The sequence below is a fragment of the Eurytemora carolleeae genome, unplaced genomic scaffold (assembly GCF_000591075.1).
Source record: "Eurytemora carolleeae unplaced genomic scaffold, Eaff_2.0 scaffold1774, whole genome shotgun sequence".
NCBI classification, from domain to species: domain Eukaryota; kingdom Metazoa; phylum Arthropoda; class Copepoda; order Calanoida; family Temoridae; genus Eurytemora; species Eurytemora carolleeae.
The window spans coordinates 16,633-33,729 of NW_019397665.1; the positions used below are offsets into that span (position 1 = coordinate 16,633).

Consider the following 17,097-nt stretch of genomic DNA (forward strand, 5'->3'; position numbering starts at 1 on the left):
GGGGGGGGGGGCGGAGGTGGAGCTACCTTTATTAAATTCTTTATTTTTTAATTACAATAAATATTAAACTATAAAGATATTAGAGAAATAGCTTCCTAGAAAAAGTTCTAATTTTAGTTCTATAAATGTTAAAATTTTAATCAGTTTAAATTTAGTAAATTTAAAACTTGTGTTATTTTTCTTTAATATGGCGCGAAACGAGAAAATGGTAATGTGTATTGCAAACTTTTAATATTATTCCCTCCCAGTTTCAGCATTTTACAGTTCTACAAATTAGGGAGGAGCATTGTTGGAGGTCCTGTTTTAAATACTAGCTGAAGGTTTTTTATTTTTAAGGTGCTTTATTAGAATTTGAGATGTTTATTACATTTGTAGTCCATGAAAGCTTTTTTATATTATGCAGATTGAAAACCTTTAAAATAAAAATAGAACTTTGAATGGTTAAAAACGAGCCTCTAAACGATGGATATACTTATTCTCCATACCCCTAGTTTTATTACAATAGTAAACTTTTTGAAATATAAATACTTTTTTGATGATTAAAACAAGAGATGATAATAAGTGTATTTTTCTTGGTTATTTAAAACTTAACCAACTCAAATTTACTAATGGTGTAAATCTTCATAGTTTGTCCACTGATTACCCGTCCTTTGTCGTAAATTACGATTTTAGCTATTTTTCCCGTGGTCCTCCTGAATTTTCTCAATTTAAAATTTGAGGCAAATCAGTCTAGGGGTTCATGAGTTATGATCACAAACAAACAAAAAAACAAACTAACATTATATATATAAAAATAGTCCAAATATTAGATGCATAATCTGAGATGTTTACAAAAGGAACATGTGTTAATTGTAATAGTAGTAGGGGCACCACAGGATATACTCTAGATGTTCTAATCCCCCCATCCCCAGATTAAAACCAGGGGGGGGGGCTACCTTAATTTTATAGATAATAAAAAGTGTGTTTTATTTATTCTAAAAATTAATTTTTTCCATAAACCCAAAGTTTCTTTGCTCACTTTGAAAACTTAGATCATTTGATTTAAAAGAATTGATATCTAAGGTCTACAACATTGGGTTGCAAAGTTATAGGGATTAGAAATTCAGAGTTTGTTGCAAAGACTCAATTCCTTTCTATTGACAGCTTTTTAAAGTTTAGAGACAGTTCATGTTCGTTCATATTTGTCTCTGATCTTACTTAGCCACAAATATCCAGTATAAATGATAAAAATTTATTAGCTCCTTAGAATACCTCATGTAGCAAATTTGCTCATTAAAATACCTAATGTAGCAAATTTTGCTCATTTGAATACCTCATATAGCAAATTTTGCTCATTAGAATACCTCATGTAGCAAATTTTGCTCATTAGAATACCTCATGTAGCAAATTTTGCTCTTCAGAATACCTCATCTAGCAAATTTTACTCTTTAGAATACCTCATCTAGCAAATTTTGCTCTTTAGAATACCTCATGTAGCAAATTTTGCTCATTAGAATACCTCATGTAGCAAATTTGCTCATTAAAATACCTCATGTAGCAAATTTTGCTCATTTGAATACCTTATGTAGCAAATTTTGCTCATTAGAATACCTCATGTATTAAATTTTGCTCATTAGAATACCTCATGTAGCAAATTTTGCTCTTTAGAATACCTCATCTAGCAAATTTTGCTACAAGTTTTATCTCAATTTCTTTTGATGAAATATAAAGGAAGTGTCAAAAAACGTTACTGATTTTTTTGCTAATATTTCGGTAAAATAATTACTTCTTGGCTATTTTGTATAAAAAAACTATAAGTAAATCAGACTGACTACACCCCTGTCAACACTCTAGTGTCCAATCTGTAAGGCAACAGTGTAGTGTTAAGACTGGAGAATAATACAATAATGAAATCTTGTGACGTAAACTTTTATGTAATTGAAAACAGTTAGAAAGGAACAGAACACTTGTCTCAGACTCCGATGTTTTTTTTTGATTTACGAAGATTTAAAGTGTCTTTACCTTAGTAATAGTTGGTGGTATTTTGTATTATTTGTACTTTCATGCCAGGACAAGGGCTAATTCGTAATTATTGTTTCTAAAAAAGTCTTGCTGAATTGAATTTTGCAAATTATTCCTAAATCAATTTCTAAATTATTTCGGCTTATTTATAATATCAGTGTTTTTTTAAACCTAATGGTGCTAGCCTTTAATATTTTAATCTTTATTATTGGACTTGAAAAATTTAAAGTTTGAAATATCTAAGGGCTGCGACATCAGGTTGAGAAGATATACGAATTATAGTTTCAGTTGAGTTATATATTTAATCAACCGTAGATCAATGCACATAAATGGAAACGTAATTAAAAATGGCCTTCGATCCATTTGTAGAAGGCATGTCCAATTTACAACGCACATCAAAATTAAATTAAAATCTTAAATGTCTATCAGTATAACTGCTGTTAATGAAAAGCTATTCAAAAGAACAAAAATGTTTTAAATTTCAAATATGTTATCGAAGAAATTTTCTGTTCTCGTACCTCAGCGTAAAATTAAAACTAGAAGAGTTACGACTGTAAAGTTGTAACAGTAGTTTTGCAAAAACCTTATCTTCTCCTCTTGGATCTGCAGTGAACGGTAAACCCCGGATTACTTTTTTTAAGAAATGGGTTTCTTTCAATTGGGGGTTTTCTATAAAAGTGACTTAGAGATTTGCGAACATGACACGCACCTCTGACCCTTTAGTAAAAGTAAATTTAGCCTAAAGTCTGACCGCGTCAACCTCTTATGCACCGGCTAGTCCTATTGAGTGTCTGCTTTTTTACCCAATGTCTGGGCGATACAGTACAAACTGGGACCGGAAAGGTTGACCCGGCTAGGAAATTCAAATGTACTACGACTGCCTGTGAGGAACAATGGAAGAAATTGTGAGAAATTTAAAGGGTACCGTTGTAAATCGGACATGGCCCTCTTCCAATGGAGGCCACTTTAATTTAAGTTTTATAAACGTAATAAAAACAATAAAAATAAAGCAAAATTAAAAAATTTTCTGAAATAACTTTGACATGAATCTTACTCTTCTTTTATTTATATTTTTAACATTATTTTGATGTTTATTTACCCCCCCCCCCCCTCCATTAAAATTGTGTATGCCTCTAGAGGACCGACGAGTCTAATGTTTGCCAAAATAAACAAATATTTAAATGTCGAGTGATGTCCATTTGAAGTTTCTGCTCGGCGGAGTCAAAAACAAAATTGAAAGGAAAACTCCACAAAGAAATGGTAGGACTAAGAGCTTGGATTTTGATTTGAAAAGGAAATGAGTCTTTGTCACAAACGCTAATTTTCTAATCCTTATATCTTTGCAACCCAATGTCGTAGATCTTAGACTATGTTAGATCAAATAGTTTAAGTTTGAAATATCAAAGGTTTACAAGTTGCAAAGTTATACGGATTAGCAAATCTGATTTTGTGGCAAAGAATCAATTCATTTGCTTTGTGGATTAAAATATATATTTTCTGTTTCATTGCATTTAGATTTACTTTCATTAAATTAAATTATTGATTCAATATGAATTATAAATAGATTCTATTTTCGTGCGAAGTAAAATTTCAAAATTAACTTTAAAATGATGATATTTAAGTAGTATATTAAGAGTAGTGTTGGAAAGGGTTTTTGATAAAGTTTTAGATCAGGTTGGGTTTTTTAAATTTTTTAAAGGGAGTGTGCGTGTTTTAATTAAAGTGGACGTGCTTATCAAAATTATCTAAAATTCGGGTTAAAGGGACTGTCATTTTTTTCAAGTTACCCTTCATTTAAGGAAGGACATGCTGGATTTAGGACAATACTCATTAAAGGTGCATTAACTCAAGGTTATAATGCAAGGAAAGTTGTTTCAGAGGTGTACGCATCTTTTGTACTGCAGTATACTGTCTCTGGGCGGTAATGTAAACACAAGACGGATGTCGAAGCCTGACACGGAATCCATCTTTCACATAAAAATCGATGAAATATTCTGGTCATAGGAAACTATTATGTGAACTATTAAAATTATTAAAATTTAATGCTTTTATCCTCCTCTGATACTAGAGTAACACTGATGCATCTATTCTTGTTTACAAATTCCGCCCAGAGAGAACTGGTTTCAATATGTGCGCAGAGTATACGCAACTGCAATTAACTTTCCTTGCATTAACTGATCAACTATGTGGAAGATAATGCCGGTTTTCTAGCTTGTAAAGAATTTATTTCTGACAATTACCTCCATTGTATATGGTTGTGTATGGTTTTGAATTAAAATGTGCAATTGTCACTTTGGAGAAGCCACTTCATTGGTAATGATCCATTTTCAATCAAAAACAAGATAACGTCTGACAAATATTTTCTTGAAGTGTTAATCAAGTTTTGTCTGCTTAAGAATTTATGAGATATTCATGATTTATCTTTACAAAATTGGTTATTTTCAATGTCGGGTTTTCTCTTAAAATGACTTGCGGATTTCTTGCTGCAAAATAAATGCAAATTTTGAAAATTAAACGCTTTTCAAAATGTCGATATCTGTCATATTATCAGATTAAGGTATAAAGGGTACCGTTGTGAATTAGGCAAAGACAAGAACAGTTCCTTTAATGTCAGGATGGTTATGAATATGGGTGGTTTACAAGAACATTCCCTTTAATGTCTGGGTGGTTATGAATACAAGAACTGTCCCTTTAATGTCTGGGTGGTTATGAATATGGGTAGTTTACAAGAACAGTCCCTTTAATGTCGGGGTGGTTATGAATATGGTTGGTTTACGAGACCAGTCACTTTAATTTCTAGGTGGTTATGAATATGGGTGGTTTACAAGAACAGTCCCTTTAATGACTGGGTGGTTATGAATATGTGTGGTTTACAAGAACAGTCCCTTTAATGTCTGGGTGGTTATGAATATGGGTGTTTTACGAGAACAGTCACTTTAATGTCTGGGTGGTTATGAATATGTGTGGTTTACAAGAACAGTCACTTTAATGTCTGGGTGGTTATGAATATGGGTGGTTTACAAGAACAGTCCCTTTAATTTCTGGGTGGTTATGAATATGTGTGGTTTACAAGAACAGTCACTTTAATATCTGGGTGGTTATGAATATGGGTGGTTTACAAAAACAGTCACTTTAATATCTGGGTGGTTATGAATATGGGTGGTTTACAAAAACAGTCCCTTTAATGTCTGAGTGGTTATGAATATGGGTGGTTTACAAGGGTTGTTAATAAAATATTTAATATTATTAAGAAAGCATATATATTCCTATTTCTATTAGATATTGGCTTAATGTAATGTATAGTATAGAGTGTTTTGGAGGCTATATATATAAATACATTACAAGTAAAAACGTAGTCAAGTTTGAGATATTGTTTATTGGTTCAGCTACCAATATCCTATATACACGTATATATAGTTGTATATATGTGCATTTAGTAGTTCTTACGCATCTATATAATTGTCCAATTGACATTTTGGTATTGGTCAGAGTACTTGTAATCAGAAATAAGAGAGTACAGAGCCCGAAACTAAAATAAGTATTGTCGAACTGAGCCCAAAACTTAAGACAGGGTTTCGTTATGAAAACCAGTTTTGGAACCCGGGTTTCACAAATGGGTTTACCCAGTTTTGTAGATATCGATATTTTTGTTTTGAAATATTATTTTATTTAATCCTTTATATCTTACCATTTTTATCAAATCTCTTAAATCAAAATCTACACAAATAATAAGACCCCAAAAAGGAAACTCGGAAGTTTCGTTCAACGATACTCTTTTAAATTTCAGGCTCTGAACTCCCAAGTTTTCTTTCTGGGGTCTTAACATTTGTGTAGATTTTGATTTGTGAGATTGGAAAAAAATGGAAAATATGAAGAAACTAAATAAATTAATATTCTTAACAAAATATTGATATCCACAAAACTACCCAACCCCATTCGTGAAACCCGGGTTTCAAAATTGGGTTTCATAACGATACCCTGTCTTAAGTTTTGGTTTAAGGATCTTTTGGTTACGAAATTCAAAACCTTCAAAAATAGACTAAATTCATAAATATAATATTTCTGAATGAGTATAATATGCAACAAGTGGCGGTTTTAGATGGCAGTCAAAAACCTAATTGTAAGCAAATAGATTCTAGTACAATAGATGGCAACGGAATTTGTATACTCTCAGTACAGTTGTATTCTGTCGTCACAAGTGTCAAATCAGTTTTTGTGTCCGACAAAATTATCAATAATAGTGATAACTTTAGAATAAAGTGCTTTTCTTACAGTAAATAAGTGCAATTTATTGTGTTCTTTAGTTTCTGTTTTTACAATTTTTTATTTAATCTTGGAAAACATGTAAACTAATGTGAGAAAATTTCGTTTTTCTTGTTATATTTGACACTTGTGACGTTGTGTATAATTGATAATTTCTCTGTTGCCAGCTATTGTACTTGATAATCTATTTGATTGTAAGAATATAGCTTGTCGTGCCGGTACGACTATATGTGTGCCTACTTATCTCAGCCCGTGAAAGCTGATTAGTAGTCTAGTCTTTCAACTACTTTTGTCCTGGGTTATGAATACCAAGCCTTGTTTACAAAATTTGCTATTGTTTACGATAAAAAATTGAATGTCAGATTAACAATTAGCAACGGCATCTTTAAACCTTTGTCTGATCATTGTTTGCGCTAAAAAATAGAACTATCTATTTTCTATAAACAGTTATTATTAATTAAAAGCATTTTTGCGTTTTTGTCATCCTTTTATGAGTTAGAGCTTTAAAATAAATCGGATAGGACACTTTCAAATGGCTGGTCTCTTAAAATAACGTTCAAATTTCCTTTAATTTAAGAATATCATAATCGGGTTACATTGATTTTTTACTCTGAGTTGTTAGAAATTTAGAATGGAAATTGGATAAGTAAAAAGCAGAGATATAGTAAACTTACATTCAAAAGTTTAAATGCAATAAATTGTCTTATTCTAGGCTCTTATCTTATATTTTAAAATATGCAGGTTTAAATCTACAGGGAGAATATACACAAAAAGAATTTTAATTTTAATAAAAAATGTTGAAAATTGTAGAATATTCATTGAAAACATAAAAGCCTAATAAAAAATTATATGTTCCCTGTAAAAAAATAAATATATCATTCAATGAAATAAAAAATAAAATAAAAAATATAAAAAAAAGTTTCAAAGGTTTTTCTGCCTGTCTGTTCTTTTGAATCTAAAAAACGTCAAAACAGCTGAACCGATCAGGACCTTACATGACCCCAGGAAAGATTTATGAATGCTCAAAAATTACAAAAATGTGTTTCTAAAATATAAAAAAAAAAAATTTATTTTGGAAATGCGCGAAAATTTTTTATTTAATTCGCAAACTTTTATTTGTTTTACATTGTGCAAAGATAAGATACTCACAGATAGAGCCACAATTAATAATTACAAATTACAATTACAAAATTAAAACTTATTAAAATTCTTTATATTCTAGAGTAAATATTTGATCTTTATTTTGATAAGGAATTGCGTTTTTGCCACAAGCCCACATTTTTCTAATCCCTATATCTTTGCAACCTGGCTGTGTAAACCTTAGATATTTGAAGCAATTAGACTATTTTATTTATTAGATTTTATAATTTGAAATATCAGGGGTCTACAACATCAAGTTGCAATAGGGATTAGAAAATCAGAGTTTGTGGCAGAAACTCAATTTCTTTGTTTTAAGCTTAGAATCTATTTAAAAGTTTTGTTAATTTTTTTCTATGAAACTAGATGCAAGAAAAAGTATTAAAAAAGCTTCCCCCCCCCCCCCCCAAAGAAAAAGATGCTGTCGTATGAAGACAGGAATATCTGAAAACGGAAATAATTTTCTAATATTTCCATAATTTTCCAATAATTTTCTTGGAAAATTCTCATCAATCTGTGAGAGTAATTCTTCTTGCAAATATGAAGAAACTTGAAAAATTGAGAATGACAATGTCGTAATATGAATAATTAAATCCATTACAGAGAATAGGTATCCTATTATCCTACATGGTATCGTTATGTGTGTAATGTGTAGGTTTAGAGCTTCGTTTTATTCTTTGTTAACGTTCTCAAAATTATCGTTTATTTTCCATCTATTTCGTCCGTTTTCTCACTAAACATTCGTTCAGTAAAATCATTCTTTTCTTATAATTAAAGTTTAAATCTCTCTGGAAGGGATTCATTTAGCGTACTATCCCGTTTGATCATATATAAGCTGTATGTACAGTCTGTACAGTGTCTACTGTACATAAGTACATAAATCAAATTAACCGGAGTCTTCTGTGATACGGCCCAAGCTGCTCACTCTTAGTCCAATTAGTAATGCAGTGTAGTTTTGGTTCTAAATCTTCAATAATTAATGAAGTCTTCGCTAGATGTCTCTGCTTTATTTCTTAAAAATTGAAAATATATGGAGATTATAAGATACATTATTGAAATGAAAATTTTTTTCTGTCTACTGAACTTCTCAAAATTCATAAATACAATAAAAAAATACTAAAAATGACATTTTCTAAGTATTTTTTGATTAATGGCCGCGGGAAATATTTAACTTATTGAATCAATGGCACTTTTATAAAGCAATTTAGCGGCTATCTAATAATATGGATCTATTAATGTTCTGCTGCTCTTATATTATTACTAAAAATTAATTTATACTTTTATTCTGAAAAAAAACTTTTATATTCAGAACAGACATATTTATTTTAGTAAATCTATTTATATACTTTGCTTGTATGTTTGCTTGTTTGTATCCAATAAACGTCAAAACTACTGAATCGATCGGACTCACAATTTTGGTGGGACCTCAGATTGTCATCCAAAAAATCTATTTTCGTAAATTGACAAAAAAACAGGATAAAATCCGCGAACCTTTTTGTAATTTTTCATTTATTGAGAATCGCCCTAAAAGCCTAGTTTCACATATTCCTTTGAAGTTGCGAGTAGAAACCTGCAAGATGCAAAACAGCGTTTTATATTTTTCTGTTCATATAATTTTCAGCGGCATTAATCAATAACTTTTTTTAAGTCGACACTACAAAATTTTTTGCATTCTATTCAAATAAATAGAATATACTCTTATTGTACTATCTATAGTTTGAAATATCAAAGTTCTAAAATATTAGGTTGCAAAGATATTCATTTTCTGGTTTGATATGGGTCCTTGTTTTCTCCCGGTTGTACAGAAAACTGGTTAAATTAAACCTTGTTTTCTCCCGGTTTTACAGAAAACTGGTTAAATTAAACCTTGTATTCTCAAGGTTGTGAAGGGAACTGGTTTAATTAAACCTTGTATTCTCCAGGTTGTGTAGGGAACTGGTTTAATTAAACCTTGTATTCTCCAGGTTATGTAGGGAACTGGTTAAATTAAACCTTGTATTCTCTAGGTTGTACAGAGAACTGGTTTAATTAAACCTTGTATTCTCCAGGTTGTACAGAAAACTGGTTAAATTGAACCTTGTATTCTCCAGGTTGTACAGAGAACTGGTTAAATTAAACCTTGTATTCTCCAGGTTGTACAGAAAACTGGTTAAATTAAACCTTGTATTCTCCAGGTTGTACAGAAAACTGGTTAAATTAAACCTTGTATTTTCTAGGTTGTGTAGGGAACTAGTTTAATCAAACCTTGTATTCTCCAGGTTGTGTAGGAAACTGGTTTAATTAAACCTTGCATTCTCCAGGTTGTGTAGGGAACTGGTCTCATTAGACCTTGTATTCTCCAGGTTGTACAGGGAACTTGTTTAATTAAACCTTATATTCTCTGGGTTGTACAGAAAACTGTTTTAATTAACCCTTGAATTCTCCAGGTTGAACAGGGAACTGGTTTAATTAATCCTTGAATTCTCCAAGTTGTACAGGGAACTGGATTAATTAAACCTTGTATTCTCCAGGTTTTACAGGGAACTGGTTTAATTAAAGCCTGTATTCTCCAGGTTGAACAGGGAACTGGTTTAATTATACCTTGAATTCTCCAGGTTGTACAGGGAACTGGTTTAATTAAACCTTGAATTCTCCAGGTTGTGCAGGGAACTGGTTTAATTAAACCTTGTATTCTCCAGGTTGTACAGGGAACTGGTTTAATTAAAGCCTGTATTCTCCAGGTTGTACAGGGAACTGGTTTAATTAAAGCCTGTATTCTCCAGGTTGAACAGGGAACTGGTTTGATTAATCCTTGTATTCTCCAGGTTGTACAGGGATATGGTTTAACTAAACCTTGTATTCTCCAGGTTGTACAGGGAACTGGTTTGATAGTCCTCGGTCAAGTGTTCCCCCTGGCTCCGGTCATTCTACGGCACCATCCTCCAGGTACAGGGCTCACCATCCTCCAGGTACAGGGTTCACCATCCTCCAGGTACAGGGTTCACCATCCTCCAGGTATAGGGTTCACCATCCTCCATGGTTCACCATCCTCCAGGTATACAGGGTTCACCATCCTCCAGGTACAGGGTTCACCATCCTCCAGGTATACAAGGTTCACCATCCTCCAGGTATACAGGGTTCACCATCCTCCAGGTACAGGGTTCATCATCCTCCAGGTATACAGGGTTCACCATCCTCCAGGTATACAAGGTTCACCATCCTTCAGGTATACAGGGTTCACCATCCTCCAGGTATACAGGGTTCACCATCCTCCAGGTATACAGGGTTCATCCTCCTCCAGGTATACAGGGTTCACCATCCTTCAGGTATACAGGGTTCACCATCCTCCTAGGTATACAGGGTTCACCATCCTCAAGGTATACAGGGTTCACCATCCTCCAGGTATACAGGGTTCACCATCCTCCAGGTATACAGGGTTCACCATCCTCCAGGTATACAGGGTTCACCAAACATGATAAAACTTCAAAGTCGACTTTTCTTTATTCTTTTCCATTTTAAGTTTCCTAGAGCTGTAAATTTGTTTCTTCCTTGGATAAATCATTTATTATACTTTCTGTATTGAAGGCAAAACGCCAAGTTTAATTTTTAAATTATCTATATAATAAAACAAGACATTCGTATATTAATAAGTTGCCTATAGCCGGCCAAATGGCTGGACCGATTGAGCTGGAATTTTTGTGGACACTCAGGGGTGGCTGGGGAGGGTTATAAGCTAAAAAACTTCGAAAATTTTTGTTCAAAAAAAAAAATATTTTTTCAAATTTTTTTCCATGGGCAACGCCGGGCCCTTCAGCTAGTAATATTAAAAAAGATAAAAGTTGTCTTTTTAGTATCATCCTTTGTAGTAAACCCTTTATATCATAAAGAGAATTAAACAATTGTCTCAGTTTGGTAATTTCATTAAAAAGTAGAAAAATATTTTTTAGTTTTGTAACTTTTATAATTGATATATCTCTAAATATGTTCAGAGAACTTTTGTGTAAAGTATTGTTAATCTTGAACTTTTCCTCTCGATATCCAATGTGGGCAATTTTAAATTTTGAGGATAAATGCTTGATTTCTCCACCACAGGATATCGAAGAGGAGTTTAATGCTTAATCAAGGATTAACAACACAAAAGTTCTATGAGATTTAAAAAAAAAACTAGAGAACTTTTTCCGGAAACCTTTTGTATAAAATCATACTGGAACCAGACGAAAAGTCCTAAAGAATAAAGTCTTCAAAATGTAGGACTTTATTTTCAGACTTTTTATTTTAAGGACTTTTTAGTGTCAAAATTTAGTAAAGTTTTCAGAGAAACTTTTAGGCGGTTACCAATTCTTGGAGAAGATAATTCTTTTTATGAAAATTTAAATTCTTGAAAAAATTCGTTTGAAGTAAATGTTAGAAAATTTGTATTTTCGTCAAGGGAAAATGGATATTAGATATTATTTTAATATTTTGGCAAAATAAAATATATCTGTAATATTTTCCATTTCCATAATTTCCAGTGGTAGGCAATTATGTCAATACAATGATGACAATTTTTTTATTTAAGTTTTTATTGATAACAAGCTTTTTTCGAATTACAAGTGATAAAAGAAAAAAAGCCTTTCTGGACTTACTTGTATCCATGCTGTTTAACAGCTTACTTGTATCCATGCTGTTTAACAGCTTACTTGTATCCATGCTGTTTAACAGCTTACTTGTATCCATGCTGTTTAACAGCTTTATTTTATTCAGAATTCAAGTTGTCTCCATAGTATTAATATATACGCGCGGGATACAATTGAACAGTGAATTCCAGATATATGAATACATAGCAAGAGTTTTTTATAACGTCGTATTCTAAACATATTTAGATCAAATGCCGCGGAAAAACTAGTTAACTATATATAATTTGTTGTCCTGCATATTTTAGGGATATTAACAAATTAAATTGAATTAAAAATAAAAAGCAGTTTCTTAAGAATTATTAAAAAACTTATGACTTTACAATGAATTTGGATATATTTTCATAAATCGTATTCAACCCTTTAAAGCTTCGCACATCTCATAAGCTTTCTTTTTGTGCAGACCAATGATGAAGTATAACAGCTGTCATAAATTTTTAAATAATTTCAAAACGGGATTTCATGCGCTTTTGCTATGTATTCTTATATATGAGATTGGCTGTAGTAAACATTATTCACAGACTATTTTCAAGTTGAAAAAATGGCGGGAATTAACAATTTTTTTTCTTAAAGTTTTTAAATGAATTGAGTTTTTGTCACAAACTCAAATTTTCTAATCCCTATTTCTTAGCAACCTGATTGTGTAAACTTTTTATATTTTAAACTTCTTAGACATTGAAATGCAAAGATATAGACATTAGAAAATCAGAGTTTGTGGCAAAGACTCAATTCTTTTATTCTGCGATTAATTCAAGTTTTTTTATTAGTAAGCTGATTTTCAACGGAAGTGACAATCAAAGGATTTTCTTCCCAAAGGTAAGAAAGATAAGTATTCCATCCAATAGGAAGAAAGAAAGACCCCAAAGTTAAATTTGAACATATTTTCAAAGGTACCATTTTTAAGAAAGAAACTTTTTTCCCCAAAGGTTAAGGAACAAACCTAGGCTATATCAAAGGTTAGGAAATAAACCTATGCTATATCAAAGGTTAGGAAATAAACCTAGGCAATATCAAAGGTTAGGAAATAAACTTAGGCTATATCAAAGGTTAGGAAATAAACCTAGGCTATATCAAAGGGTAAGAAAGAAACCTAGGCTTCTCAAAGGTTAGGAAATAAACCTATGCTATATCAAAGGGTAGTAAATAAACCTAGGCTATATCAAAGGGTAGTAAATAAACCTAGGCTATATCAAAGGGTAGTAAATAAACCTAGGCTATATCAAAGGGTAGTAAATAAACCTAGGCTCTATCAAAGGGTAGGAATTAAACCTAGGCTATATCAAAGGGTAGGAAAGAAACTTATTTCAAAAATCAAAATAAAACTATTTGATTTCACTGTTTCGCCAATTTGCTGAATTTCAAAATTATTTAAATCTAACTAGACTTGACCTAAACCGATATTCGAGCTTTATCTGAAAAGAATAAAATCTTTAAAAGCGTAATTTCAATATTCCTCCACGCAAAGATGGCAAAGCCTGATTGAAAATTGTACACTGAAAACATTTATTTGATCAATAATTTGGAAGAAAGTGTTTTGTTCAGGTTAAAAGGGTATAATTCGGATAACTCCTATATGCTGTCCTGCAGCAGAAATGCGCAAGTCACTTTTGAAGAGAAATCACAATTAAAATACTCAGTTTTCAAAATTATAAAGATTAATATTAATTCCATAGATTTATTAACAATAACAGATAGAACACTAGATGTCGTCTTTTTCAAGATTTACGGGTTTTTCGTTCACAATAACCTTGAGGCAGAAGGGGTTACGCGTAGAACAGTAGCGTAGAACAGGCTCTCTCTCCGGAGCATGCGCGCAACTCCCTTTGGAGGTTGTTATTAAACAAAAAATATCTTATATCGATTGCGTAAAATATTAATTTTTTAAATTTAGTTTTGTAGCAATTTAAAAAAAAACTTTTGAGTCTAAACTCTAAATTTTAAATTTTGAAATCAATGATTTTTTGGTGTTCCTGAGTCCATATTAGAATAAAAATGTTTAAAAAAGTAGAATTAACCTTTATTGGGGGAGGGATGCCTTTATCTATGTTTATAAATATATAGTACTTATAGCTTGGGAACCTAGCTTTGCATGAAAACTATAAGTTATAGGAACCCAGCTTTGTTTGTAAATTAAATATTTTCTATAAAAGTGAACCCACTCAACTTAGAAATATGTTGAGTCAAGCTAAGAACATTTCTGTGGTTCCACTAAGTTCTCCAATCAAAATCGGCCAAGGGCTTCCTGAGTTATGACCAGACAAACAAAGAAACAAGCAAACAAATATACTGACAAACAGAAATGCTACTTCATATATTCAGATACAGGGTTATCCACAAAGGATGAGACTTCAGAGACGATTGCACTGATTTGATACTGTCTGTTTCCTTAGATTCATGATTCCCTGCACATGGGCAGCCGTAGTACATTTGAATTTCCGAGCCGGGTCAACCTTTCCCAGTTTGTACTGTACCTAGCTCTATGGACAGGACTAGCCGGTGCAACAAGATTGACGCGGTCAGACTTTATGCTTCATATAGGTTGAATTTACTTTTACCAAAGGGGCAGATTTGCGTGTGCTATTATGAAACTATGAACACTTCAAACTTGTTTGTTTCTTTACCAAATCATTAAATAGGCCATTGGGTTACTATATATCAGGCAGAATAGGTAGGTCAACCTTGAGATTGTCACATTTTCTTGGTCGTCTTTACAGTCTCTTCTTTTGAGGTGTAACCCTGTTAGTCAGTGTTTTTCCTCCTGAATATTTTAACGACTTGTTTTTTTCCAGAACATTCTTTTCCCGTTTACTATAAGCTTTTATACATATAACTGTATACAAAAATGATATTTTTCCGGGATATATTAAAATATCAAAGTGTTCCTGGTGCACAGTGGACTAGAGTCAAATTTAATTTGAACCAGAACAACCCCTTAGTGACGCGCGGCCGCCTGACCCTAAGAGGGGATTGCAATAATTAAATCATGTTTAAATCTTTAGAGACATGAGAATGATGTCAAACTTTATTTAGGTAAAACTTCTGCCTCCGTAATAGCCTACCTTCGAGATATAAAATAAATAGCAAAATATTTGGCATACCTATTACCTATGCCTATCATTTTCCCCATGGAACCACCCGGAAAATATCTATGGTTTTCACTTTAATTCAGAAAAAAGATTAAAGTTCTATAATCTCAAAATTATTTGCGCTATTCTACACCAGGAATATCTAAAAATGCACGTAAAAAAGGTGAACATTTTTAAGGACATAGAACTTGAAAACTTTAGTTCAATTGAAACTATTTTTTTCAATTTATCAAAATTCAATATTTCATTTATGCCCTAACATGGCCCGATTCTTAAAAAATTGTTTTATCTTTGAGGACTAGACACTTTTGGAAAATAATATTGGAAGGACGAGGATTTTGAGGTGGCTCGGACGAGAAAATGAGGAGAATGTGCCTCGCACTAGAAATTGTTGTGGCTGGCCTTCCTCTCCTCACCCTATCCTATGCCGGCTTGGTTTCAAATTTGATGGCTTGGCCAGACTTTAGACAGTAACCAGTCTATCTATTTGACCTATCCCAGTAGCTTAGTTTAAGTGTTGCTGTAGAAGAGGTTTTTGAGGGTTAAAAGTTAAAGCAAGGCAAAAGCCATCAGCCTCAGGTAAAATGCTAACCAATAGTAAGATTGAATGCCTGCCAAAGGAGGTTTGTGTAAACCTTGGTGCTGAGCCTCATCCTCATCCACTTTAGTAGATAGGTTAATCAAAGTTGAGATGGAGTAATACAGTTGGTTATATTCCTCCTTCCTGCACTTTACTAATGTTGGAAGTATTGAAAGTCCCATGTCAAGATTTTCAAACTTTATGTTGAATTTTTAATGGTTATTGACAATTAACGAAAGTTTCCCTTATTGGATATTTAAACCTAGAAATGTACACAACTTTGACACTTTTCCTAGTCCCAAAAGAAGTTTAGAGGATGTAGGAAACAGATTACTCTCTTGACAGAGGTAACCTGCACCATCCTACCCATAAAAGACCTCAACAAATGGATTTGCAGCTTAGCATGTGCTCTGAGTGTGCTTCCGACCCAAACCTTTTCTGTCATCAGAGTGATTTCCTCTATTTGAAAGATTACTTGAGCATTCTGCTCCAAATGCATTTTGTAACATAATTTACAGGTTGTAAGCTTGATGGGTTAGGGATGTCTTTAGTCTACAGAAACTGAGCCCGCGATTTAAAAAATTCAGGAAAATATGGCTCGGGTCTAAGCTGTAGTTAGGCTTGAACTTTCAGATTCAAGCTGCATCTTATTTTCCACAGAGTTGGGTTCAAAAAACCAGTTTAATATTCTATTTGGCGGATTTTCATGGTAGGAATTGGCGCATTCCAGGTTTTGATGAGAATAAGACTCAACATTCCGCCTTATTCTCCACTAAAACCAACCAAGGTCGGTTTTATTTTCATTGGGCCTAACTCCTTAAGTCGAGCGGAAGATCTTTCAGCTGTCAATCATGTGACACAAGCTGTCGTCAGAGTTGGGTCAAAGATCGGGTCTTAAAGTTGATTTAAAGCAATTACGGCTCAAGCCTAAGTTTTTAAATTGTCCCTCCAATCTAAAATTTTAAAGAGTTTCTGGCTGAAGCCAAACAATTTTAGTTTTTGTTACACAATTGGGGGGAAAAAAATAATTTTAAAAAACATTTTAAACTTTTTTGGTTTGGGTTATTTTTACAAATTATACCCGTAACACATTTAAAGTAAGGANATTATAGTATACCCTGTAGTCCTGTGTGTATCAAGAGAATAAGGTGCTGAGGAAATATTTCTGTATAATAATTATTTTGCTCAATATACATTCAGAATGCATATAACCAGGGTTATATCACAATAATATATGAATACTACATAAACCACTATTCTCGTTTAGTACTAAAGATAAATAGAAGAATAGCAAAACTACAAAAGAATTTGCAAGTCAATGGGAGCCATGACAGTCACAAAAACAATGGCTAATTTTTCTAAAAAGGGCCATATCTTC

The 17,097-nt window shown here is 32.5% G+C and overlaps 1 protein-coding gene across 1 annotated transcript in view; it reads left to right on the forward strand.

The window, feature by feature from the left end:
• The window catches only part of LOC111715410 (cGMP-gated cation channel alpha-1), a gene marked incomplete at its 3' end in the record, with an annotated part of 37,908 nt that overhangs the window by 6,790 nt on the left and 14,021 nt on the right, over window positions 1-17,097 (forward strand). Inside the window, 2 exon segments of the mRNA XM_023490722.1 lie at window positions 10,248-10,326; window positions 12,821-12,869. Coding sequence (XP_023346490.1) covers window positions 10,248-10,326; window positions 12,821-12,869 — 128 coding nt within the window.